Source organism: Centropristis striata, chromosome 1 (assembly GCF_030273125.1).
Source record: "Centropristis striata isolate RG_2023a ecotype Rhode Island chromosome 1, C.striata_1.0, whole genome shotgun sequence".
In the NCBI taxonomy this organism is placed as follows: domain Eukaryota; kingdom Metazoa; phylum Chordata; class Actinopteri; order Perciformes; family Serranidae; genus Centropristis; species Centropristis striata.
This window is the reverse complement of record NC_081517.1, coordinates 28,432,786-28,444,563: the sequence shown is the minus strand read 5'-3', so window position 1 is coordinate 28,444,563 and position 11,778 is coordinate 28,432,786. Positions and strand designations below refer to the sequence as shown.

Here is an 11,778-nt window from a genome sequence, read left to right as displayed (position 1 = left end):
TATGTCATATTATACACGGTCGCCCATAAAGTTGGAATAAAATATATTTTTTACCTCTTTCCATTAAATGATTGTGCCAATGTGATTTATTCTTTACAGATAAAGTGTATATTTTTCCAAATATGTATTAATCAATCTCTTCCAAACATATCACAATGAAAATTAATACACAATTAACAGAGGATTGTGTCTGAAAACAAATGACTCCAACTTTATGGGCGTATATTATCGTATAATCAGTTTTACTTTGGAGCCATTAGAAGTGAGTTATCGGATGACTGCTGAAGAATGCAGTTTTTTTAATTATCAAATTAAATCAGTGAATATATTCTTCTAAATTAAACTTAAATATTAAAATGTATACTTGTATGACTTAAGATAACCATTACATTTCAATGGAGATGCTATTTAGTACTGCTATAGTATTAAAGGGAGGGGGATTGACAGAAATCGGGTTATTTACATAATAAACAATCTAGATGTGTTTTTATTTTAAGAAAGTATATAATGATAGGTAGCAGATCATCATGACCTGTGCATACTAGAGCGTAAAAGAGTGACTGGACACCTTGCAGAGGTGAGGTACGGGTTGGCAAGAGTTTCAGGTCTGTAATGTAGTTTCCTTGTTTAATAGCGCCTCCATAAGAGTGAAAGTGTAATTGCATACAATCACATTTTTAATTCATAACCAATCAGTGACTCTCAGTGTTTTCATTATTGAGCAATCAGGAAGAGTGCAGCATGAAAGCATGAAATTAAAAAAACGATTCTGGAAGACAATTTTCTTTGTCTGCATTCTTAATCCACACACCCTTCATTTTTCACATCTTTATTAAGCTTGTCTACAAATCTGAAGAATAGAACACTTTATACTTAAGACTTAGATGTTTTCAATCTGTGTCTCAGAATTTGGTTCCAAGATATCTATTGGTGGATTTTTTTTAAAGTTTGAGAAGAAAAGCAGAAGGATAACCATAACACACAAAACACTTATTGCCCATATTGCAGCAGTTTAACATCAGAGAAGATGTCTGCTGCCATTTCAGCATTGTGTGATTTCTGATGGAAGTGAACTTAAATGATGGTCATAATCAGCACGGCTGGGCTCTAGAAAATAGACAGAAACAAACACACAAGACACAAAGAACAGGTTAGAGTGTTTACATTTACCATAATCAAAGCACAGATCTCTTATAATCAAAATGTTTCTCTTTTCTAATCTAAGGAACAGAGGGAATATTGTCCTGCTGTGGTTTTCTGTTGTTTTTTTTTTTGCAGGGTTGAGTGATAATTAGTCTGATGGGAAGTGAGTGCTGGCTTGAAAATTGCTCTAGGAGTTATAATTTGTAGGAGACTGTAAATATATCAAACGCATTTAATTTTTTAAATGTATGATACAATGAATATACTACTAAACACTATGCCATCGATTGATTGTTGAACTGGAAATCTGAGTTGGGATAAATTGGGATACATTGTGCTTTTTCACAAAAAATCCCTTACGCTCAAAACATTCAGGGATTTGGAGTTCCCCATCGAAGCACTGGGTTTGCACGGCGTAACCACAGTTCCTGGCCTTGTCCTTGCAGTAGACTGAAACAATCTCTTTGTGTAGCAATTTGTTAGGGCGCAGGTCTTTGATCCAGACTTTTCGTCCTCTATATAATATCCGTGCTCTCTGTATGCCAACATGGCAAGGACCTGTAAGCCACAAGAAGAAGAAAAAACATTACACTGGATATTTATCACATTATTATTACATTCACCTATTAAAATGATCTTGTCTTGCAATATTGAGACAGTTTAATCTGAGCTGATATTTAAATGTTGGAGGACTAGATATGAATTGGTATTTGACAGTTAAGGTCAAATGCTGAGGCCTTTGAATGGCCATTCCAACATTGAAAAGCATTCCCTATTCTATTTACACTTATTTAATTCTCAACTTGCATAGAAAAGACACATGGGATTGAAATTAATTTGGGGGTAAGGAAAATGATCTGGGTGGAGATGTGATCATCAACAAAAGCCCAAGAAAGATTGGGATCAGGAATACATACATCAAAAAAAAAAAATCCCTACAGTCATGGAAAAAATAATTAGACCACCCTTGTTTCCTTCAATTTCCTGTTCATTTTAATGCCTGGTATAAGTAAAAGTACATTTATTTGGACAAATATAATGATAACAACAAAAATAGCTCATAATAGTTTCATTTAAGAGCTGATATCTAGAAATTTTCCATGTTTTCTTGATAATGGTTTTAGTTATTATCAAGAAAAGTATGGAAAAATGGCTGGATATCTATATATCGATATATATGGCTGGAAAATGTTTTGAGATATGTTTATTGTTATCATTATATTTTTCCAAACAAGTGTACCTTTAGTTGTACCAGGAATTAAAATGAACAAGAAATTGAGGAAAAAGGCTGGTCTAATAATTTTCCCATGACTGTATTAAGATGATCTTGTCTTACAATATTGAGACACGCTAATCTGAGCTGATATTTTAATGTTGGAGTAGATATGAATTGACATTTGAGTTAGTTAGTCAGTTAAGGTCAAATGCAGAGGCCTTCAAATGGCCATTCCAATATTGAAATGCATTTCCTATTGTATTTACACTTCTTTCTTAGTCAACCCGAATAAAAAAAAAACAAATGTGGCTGAAAGTAATTTGGAGGTAAATATAATGAATTTGGTGAAAAGGGGATCATCAACAAAAGCCCAAGAAAGATTGGGAACAGGAATACACACATCCAAAAACATACTTCCCTATGCCACTCTTTTATATAACGCTAAACTCTCAAAAACAGCTAGAAGTAAGTCTTCATCTCATTGCAGCCATCACCAACATTTGTAATAGGCCTATAGAATAACTGTAATATTTTGGATGTAGCCCTACCTTTGCAGGATGGCTTTTCAGACCAATTTCCATTCCCCTGACAAACGATCTCAAGGCTTCCGTCCAGTACATAGTCACCATTGCAGCCATATTTGACAGTTTCCTTGAAGTCGTAGTCTTTCTTTACGTCACCTGACATGTATCCATTGTCAATGTTCCCCGGTGGAGGGCAGGTCACCACTGAAAGGGAAACAATTAAGTCCATACTTATTGCAATGCAACAATCACTCTCCATAGTCTCATTACAGCAGCTTGTGCTTTTTTTGTACCTCGACATTCAGGTGTCTCTGTCCAGTTGCCGTTGATGGTGCACTCTGCTCTTACGTTGCCAAAAAGTACGTATGGAGGCAGACATCTGTACGTCCCTCCGAGGCTGTAAACAGTGGTGTTCCCTCTGATCCTCTTGTCATAAATGATCATCCCAAACTGTGGGATCGGAGCGAGACCACAGGTCAAAGCTACAAGAGAAGAGACAATACATATCAGTTTATATGTATAGCTATAGAATCCATGCTTGTAATCAGTATAAATATGCACATATTTTTTTATAGGCCTACTATTTAGCATTTACAGCATTGAGAAATGATAGCTTAGTTTGTCTTATATCACTATTAGGGAAAGCATTTACCAAATTATTGACTTTTTAAACCACAGAAAATATAAAAAATGAGAATTTATTTGTGTATTGTGTTTAACACACAATAAATACGAGAGCACTTCTTTATTGTGCGTTTTAATAAATTCTCATTTTTTACCCTAGTCTTGCAGAAGGATTACATACGTTTGCATTTTGGTACTCGTGTGCTCCATGTTCCATCAGCAAGACACACAGCCATGCTGTTTCCAGTCAAGATGTACCTGTGCGGAGCAGCCATATCATATAGTTGTCAGATGCACACAATATATATTAGGTTATTATTTTGACTTTATTGATCACATAACCTACATATAATGAGAATTTAATTACAGAGTGTTAACTTGATGTTGTTGGTGAATAGATTACATAGAGATGGAATATATTAAATTAATTAAATTGCTTGCACTTTATTTGGTCTTGACACTTGACAGCTGTCACTGAGGATCAGGATTATGATTTTGTCTTCAGAACTATAAATCAACTAATTAGTTTCAGCATTCAATTTATCTGAGGTTTATTTTCACACTTCACTCACAGGATGATGTTCGTTGCTTAAACTTTACTAAAAAACAATGCTTGTTTGTTTTTGTTTGAAAAATGACACGTCAAAACATGAAATTCAACCAAGTGTTTGCTTTACCCTTCATTACAAGTGTAGTTAATCGTACTCTGGAACACAACATCCTCATAGTACAGTTCTCCATTAGACAGTGGATCAGGAGGGGGGCATCGTTTGGCTGCAGGGGAGAAGACAGTACAGAAATCACACTTGTAAATGAAATGCTACAGTTCTGTACAACTATAATGATGTCATGGATCGAGTTCTGCAGACCATCTGCATCTAATGTTCGCTGTTATTTGTTTTGCCACTGAACTGATAGCTAATAACTTACTGATTAGTCCTGGATAAACTGTTAATATTCACTATATTCATATTATACTGTGGCATGAAAGAGAAATCCACTAAATGTTTGTAAAAGCAACAATGCTCACCTACTTATCTGCCTGTCTATTTTTCTGCCAAATCAAAAATAAGTCTTGATTTATAGTGACAAAACGACGTAACTATAAAAATTTGTTTTTAATAGAGCGTCACCATTAGTCCACCGATCAATTAGTTGATTGAGAGAAAAAGAAATACCAATTATTTGGATAATCAATTATTGTGAAAGTAATTTTTCCTGCCTTTCACTGTTTTTTTCTCTCAAATTAAATTGAATATCTTTGGGTTTTGTACTGACATCCCCCTGGACTTTGATAGACATTTTTCACTATTTCTGACATTCGACCAAAACATTAATCAAGAAAATAATCTGCTGATGAATCCTTAATGAAACAATTCTTAGTAGTAAAAAGAGGTTAATGTTTCTAAGTTTATGAAGTGAATAAATATGCAGTACAAGATCCTAAGTTCTCACTAGAAAAATGGAGACCCACGTATGCACATTAATTTGGTTTTCGTCCATTGTCCACTGTCACCACAAACAATCTTCCGAGGGCCCAACACAGAGGTGTATCCCCGTTTACAGGACAGCCATAACTCTGCACCGGGGTTAAAGTACCTCTGGAGCCCATCCATCTCAATGTTGGCAGTCAGCTCAGGCCTAGCACATACTGAAACAACAAATGGATTTAAGGATAATTATGCAGAGACTCCAATAGATAGATAGAAAAGACGTAAAAAAACAACAACCAAATACCTTTCAGAATCTGTTGTTTATAACATATAGAGATGACCTGATGCTAAAGTCATCAAAACAGCAAAGTAACACATGTGTATACATGCAGTTTAAGCTTTATAATGTCAAAATAAAGGAAGAAATAACAGACAATACCATTTTCTTGTGCAGATGTCCTGATGACAAAAAGTACAAATGGCCATAGCAGAAATGAAGTCGGTATTAGTTCCATCTTTTGTAGAAATATAAAGACCATCGGTTCTTTCCTGTGTTTTCTTGTTCAAATACTGAATCTCTGTCCTGTTTCACTGCTGTTTGTGTTTCTCTAGAGTAAACAGAGAAGAACAGCGTGAAGTAACCACGGACTGGGGATCTTTGTTTCTTTTTCTGCTCTTTTACCCCCTCTTTTTGCTTGGATTTGGCAATAACAGATTGTAATCCCCGTGACATTTTACGGGAAGTGAGAAGCTCCACCTAAAGACTTTCTAGTTACTGGAATATTATGCAACATCAGTCCCATTTGGCCCCACTTTGCTTTTGCTTTTATCATTTTGAAGAACAGGAATGCATTAAAAAGAATACCATGGAATAATGATCATTTACTGGCACAAATTGCTCATGTAATGAGGTGTAACAATCAGTTTTCATCCAAGAGCATTTAGGGCAAAATGGAAGATATGTCCAGAACTTTAGTTCAAAACATACTAAGAATTTAGCAATAACAACAGAATGTGAAAAAGTAACATTTTTTTGGCATTATGTCATTTTGTTACTGAGGTATTTACTGAAATAAGCATGCTAACCAGTAGACCTCTAGCTCCACCCAGTAGGCAAGCTTCTTCTTCCTATCTATCTCAATAAAATGAGACAACTTCTCACTTGATTTATTACCTAAGAAAAAATTTCCAGATGCAACATTAAGGTCTCAATCTATATTTTTTAAGTCTTCTTCAAGACAACATGATGTTAACTGGGTAAATAATGGTCCCATTTAGAAAAAAAAAAGAGATGGTAAAGCAGGGTATGATTTGGGGCAAGGCTACCTTTGATTGACAGGTCGCTTACAAGGCAAGCTATCAAAAATGCTTATCCACAGCACTGTGTTCATTTAAATAGCCGTGAACTTGTTTGTTGTGTTTTCGTCTCAGAACTTTGACCCTTTCACTGTGTTTTCATTTCATGAAAGCTTATTGGACATCTTGTTCAGCGTTTGCTTGCACTAAAAGACACTCCAGGGAGTCAGCTGTTTATTTTTTTCCAGTAAGTTACATACATTTTATTTTAGCATTAAGAGTTTATTTTTAGATAATCCTGTCCGCACGCCTCCCCAGTCCAAATATGTTCTCTCCCGGTTTCAAAAAAACAAAAATGGCGGCGAACCCAATGCTTCAAACAGACAGTCCACACACCAACGGGTGACATCACGGTGATTACAACCATTATTTATACACAGTCTATGTTTCCATTCTGTCCTGTAATACCACTTGTGTCTCAAGAGGCGTTAGGCAGTCACTGTCGGGTCCAGGCTGCTCTCAGACAGGACTGTGTGCAGCTGCATCCTAAACTGTAGTAAATTATGTAATTCTTGCAAAAAGTTGAATTACTGCCCCCTATTTTTGGAGCATGTGGCCTAGAATTATGTATCTCCTTAAATGCAATATCAGTATAAGTTTAGAGATAACATAGTCAGCTATAACCACACAGACTTGGTTAAAAGCAAGAAGGTAGAACTATACAAGTATGATTTTTTTCTGGCCTCACTCTTTGTATAATTCCGTGTCATTGTCTTGAGGGCATTTCACCTCTCATCACTTCATCAGTTCTGCTGGCAGATGGGGAGTCTAAGCACCTGTGTGGATTGTTCACACTTTGATAGGAGTGCTTAAGGTCACATATAGAGGTTATGAAGGAGATCAGACTCACGTTAATTCACACACGAATAAGCTGTGAATTGGTATGAGCTCTTGTGGGAAAGGATAGCACACATAGTTCAGATATTCAGTTATTATGGTAACCTTAGTACTGAGTATAGGTATGTATCAGAAAACTAAAATGATATACTTTCTTCAGATTGTGATTATAACTTGATATGCATTCAACAATTTTCTCGTATTTCCAATATTCTCTTAAGCACAAACAATTTTATGTAAGTTTAGGAGTACATGTTTTAGGAGTAATGTGCAGTTATTATCTCATGGATTCTATATTTCATTACTGTGAGTAAGATAAGAATACAAAATGTTCTTTTGTGAGGCCCAGATACTCTCTCAGCTACCAAACCACCATTTTCCATCCTTAATGAAAGCCATATTTTTTTTATAATTACTTTATTATTAGACGGGTAATATAAAGTAAATGGCCTTTGTCCCTGTAACACATTGTTACACATCAATTATTCATGATCCAGTGGTTCATATAATTGTTATGGTGGTTCAGGTTGTTCTGTGCACAGTTATGCAGGTCTTGCAGCGCTTGTGGGGCTTGCAGGAGGTGAGGCAGCACACATTGCGATTTCCGATGGAAGGCTTTTGGGCTTTAAGGTGTACTGTGTCCTGCTTGGTTCTAAAAGCAATAAAAAGAAAGGCAGATATATTACTGTGATCATAAAAAGCAGGGCTGCATGGAAACATGACATGCTTTTCCAAAACATCTGTTAACCATCTGACTTATTATGTAAGCGTTTTAGGTGAATGAGCACTGAATTGTGAAAAGGGGCACATTGTTCCCAAACTCAGTTTTTGGGTCAAACATACAGAACCCTTCTTGTAAAATGTTTGCCAAATTTGATAAAGCAGCCACAGTATATACAACAACTTCCCTTGCCTATTAAATAACATAGCAATGTATGATGTTATGAAAGTGAAATTTTTTGTAATTTTTGCATCTGCTTATGGTGCCTCAATGTAACGTTTTAAACCCTTTGAATACATTTATGTTGTGCTGCAGACATTTGAATTACATTTATCGAGCTGACAAAAACTCACCCTCAAAGCACTCTGGGATGGGGAGGGTTCCATCTCTACAGATGCTGGCCACAGGATAGCCACACTTCTCAGCACTGTTCTGACAATAGAAGACAACAGGCTCTCCATGGAGGACTCTGTTGGGTTTAAGGTCTGCGATCCAGAGCTTCTTGGCATTGTAGAAGATTCGGCCTCTTTTGATGCCAACTGTGCAGGGAGCTGGGTGTAAAAGCAGAACAGTTAAAGCATGTTTTCAGCAAATGCACAGAGTAATGCAAATAATGCAATCTTCTGCAAATGATTGTAAATATACATGCGTTTTTATTTTTAAAAATCTGTTACAGAAATTAAAAAGGATTTATAGTGTATTTGGATACTTGTGACGTCTGATCCAGAATCAAACATTCAGAAATTTAGCCTGATATTAGTATCTAATTAGTGATTTTCTCATGACTCACCTCTGCAAACTGGCTTGGTAGACCAGTTTCCTGTATTTTGGCACTGAATCTCAGCCTCACCATCCAGAACATAGTGCTCATTGCAGGCGTACTTAACCTTGTCCTTGTAGCTATGTTGTCTCATCACAGCAAAGGTGATGACTCCATTTGGTATGGCTGTTGGGATGGCACAGCTCACCTCTAGGATGTTAAAAAAATGCGAGGAGGAATGATTTAGTAGTTACAATGTAAAGGGATTGCTGTCTATGACAAGAAACTGTGGAAAGCGTTGCCAGGCTGGTATCATTGTGGCCAATCCTGTAGAGAATATGGAGACATCGTCTGCACATACCTCTGCACACCGGTGGCTCGGTTGCACTTCCATCAGCCATGCAGGATCCTCTCTCATAACTTGGAGCCTTGGGTGGGTTGCACTCATATGTCCAGCCATGCCCATACATGGTGGTGCTTGTAGTAACTGGCCTATCATGGACAATTCTTCCATCTCTAAGTGGCTTGGGCAGCGGACAGTTCACAGCTGTAAGAAGAAAAATGATCATGGTTTACTTATGCTGACATAGCAATTTTTTGTGAGCTGTGTAAAATCCAAATTAAGCAGCTGTCGGCATATATATTCATACTGTTTCTCTGATTCTGTTCTACCATTTGCACGAAATATATTTTACTCCAGTACCTTTGCAGACAGGTGGTGAGTCGCTCCAGGTACCATCAGGTAAACAGCTGCTCTTATTGGCTCCCTGCATGACATACCTAACAAAGAAATTCACATTTTTGAACATATATTAGCATTTACACAACATGTAATGATGTGTTTTTTGAATATAATGATTATTATTATTATTATTATTATTATCAGCATTCAGTCTTACCCGTCATCACATGAGAAGTTAAGCACAGTCTTGAATGGAGCTTCTGTCCTCCCCATTGTTAATGGCCGCAGAGGTTCTGGGATTGGGCACATCTTAGCTGCAGAAAACATTTTCATCCTTATTACTGTATAGAAAATTATGAAAATTAAACTTAATAACAATAGTAATGAAAGAAAATTGGAATTGATTAATTTGTCACATGATAAAGTCAATTGGCTGTTTCATAGCTTTTGCCATGATTGGACCAAAATTAATTAATCTTAAAAAATTCCCAATATACAGTATGGATCAGGAATTTTTTTTATTTAAGAGTAATAATAATGAAAACGTTTTATCACAATTTAATCTTCTTAAAAATATACTTACAATACAAATTACATATATTTGAGTACTTCTACAACATGCAGTGGAAGAATTTCTGGAAGTTTTTTTCTCTCGAGATGGCAAGAACATAGTTAGTTTTGGCCAGGACATTTCATACTTCACAAGAAAGTCCTCATAGGGCCCTCCCACTGAAGCCCACGTCAAATTCAAATTCAAATTTCTGACCAATCACACAATAGTTCTCAGTCACCACACAAGGAAAAAGTTCTGCCCAGATGATGTGTCATGAACAGAGAAATTTTCTCTGTTCTTTCTCATGTACAGGTGCATCTCAATGAATTAGAGTATCATAGAAAAATGTGTTTATGTCAGTAATTCAATTCAAAAAGTGGAAATAACACATTATATAGATTCATTACATGCAGAATGAAACATTTTATGTGTTAATTTATTTTCTTCTAATTCATGTTGTTCTATGTTGTAGAAGTACTAAAATATGTGTAATTTCCAGTATTAGTATATTTTTTAATACAACTGTAAATAGTTGTATTTTTTGTCTGTACTCTTAAATTAATTATTTCCAGATCCATACTGTAAATTGGGAATATTTCAAAAAGTTAATTTCAGAATTTTGCTCTTATCATGGAAAAGAAAAAAAGCCTATGAAACAGCATTTGGACCACATCATGTGACATGTGATAGGGGTTATGGGAAGGTATTACATGTTCTTTTTGTTGTTTCACCAAACAATATTGAAGAATTACACCTGAACTAGTGTTGCACTCCTGTCATACTCTGAATAAAAAGACCAAAACTACATTGTTAAAATGCAGTAGAGTGAAAGTCCAACATGCGACTAAACTCACGGGAGCATGTCAGCTCTGGCTGTGTCCATTGTCCTGTGCCGGTGCAGGTAATCCTCCGGACAGCATCTGTCGAAGGCAAGTACCCCAGTTCACATCTAAGGATCACCTCTTCTCCAACGTCATACACACGTTTTAGGCCGATTTCATCAATCCCCTCAGTGACAAGAGGTCGAGCACATACTGTTGAAAGACCAGGAAAGTGATTATTAAATAAGGATTCACAGGAATAATATTCACAAAACAGTCACAATAGCCTATAATGCATAACACATTGTAGATTAGAATGTTTTGAAATTTGTGCACACTTTACTTCTGATGCATTACTGTCTATCATGTGGAAAGGTGCACTAGAGATAATTGAAATAGTGAACAGTGACGAACAGCAATTCAAAAAGAGATAGTTACAGCTGCACACTACTAAGAAGCGAAATTAATAAAGTACTCTTCTTCTCTTCAAATAAAGTAACCCTGTGCTAAAATACAAATAAAGCAATGATCCTTCTCCTTTTTACCCTTCTTGGATGTTACAGTTGTGTATAAAGCTGCTTGGCAAAGGAATAGCAACATCAACGTCGGAGCCATCTTCTTGGGACTGGAGTCTCCTCAGTGTGCCCTGTGTCTCAGTGCAGATGGAGCCAACACACAGATTGTTGGCCCCCGATAGCCTGCTCCAATCAGATGCTAGTGCAAGCTCTTATAGACTGAGCTCAAAGGTCGAAACTCCTGCATGTGTACCAAGAACAAATCGATAACCTTGATTTGGTACAAGAGCATGCAGCATGATATCAACTCATAATAATGACAGAGACAAAGCTAAGACATTGTGCAAACACAGACACGTACAGATTTTTGATGAATAGGAGCTCTAGCTCGGGCTAATAAAAGTTATTTTTTGGTTGGTTTAGGAAGAGGAAGAGGTTTAATCATCATAAAAGAAAGTGACCTTGTGACCTGCCACACTGCATTATTTGAATGAGATATGTCATGCCACTAACAGCTAAAGTGCCTTTACTATGGCTTGTTTTTATGATGGATTTTTTAAAAATAAAAATAGGATTGAGTCCAAAATCATTGT

General features: G+C 36.3%; 2 protein-coding genes across 2 annotated transcripts; both read right to left on the bottom strand.

The window, feature by feature from the left end:
• Nucleotides 1–813: 813 nt before the first annotated feature.
• On the bottom strand, nucleotides 814–5,620 carry LOC131974837 (beta-2-glycoprotein 1-like). The gene is made up of 8 exons (XM_059337322.1): nucleotides 5,380–5,620; nucleotides 4,982–5,158; nucleotides 4,185–4,281; nucleotides 3,689–3,765; nucleotides 3,177–3,365; nucleotides 2,908–3,087; nucleotides 1,504–1,701; nucleotides 814–1,107 (listed from the first exon to the last, which is right to left on the bottom strand). Exons 1-8 carry the CDS (start codon nucleotides 5,477–5,479, stop codon nucleotides 1,043–1,045), a joined length of 1,083 nt encoding a protein of 360 aa, XP_059193305.1. The 5' UTR covers nucleotides 5,480–5,620; the 3' UTR covers nucleotides 814–1,042.
• Nucleotides 5,621–6,457: 837 nt separating this feature from the next.
• On the bottom strand, nucleotides 6,458–11,377 carry LOC131974827 (beta-2-glycoprotein 1-like). The gene is made up of 8 exons (XM_059337313.1): nucleotides 11,216–11,377; nucleotides 10,704–10,883; nucleotides 9,514–9,610; nucleotides 9,318–9,394; nucleotides 8,976–9,161; nucleotides 8,645–8,824; nucleotides 8,208–8,405; nucleotides 6,458–7,785 (listed from the first exon to the last, which is right to left on the bottom strand). Exons 1-8 carry the CDS (start codon nucleotides 11,283–11,285, stop codon nucleotides 7,676–7,678), a joined length of 1,098 nt encoding a protein of 365 aa, XP_059193296.1. The 5' UTR covers nucleotides 11,286–11,377; the 3' UTR covers nucleotides 6,458–7,675.
• Nucleotides 11,378–11,778: the final 401 nt, after the last annotated feature.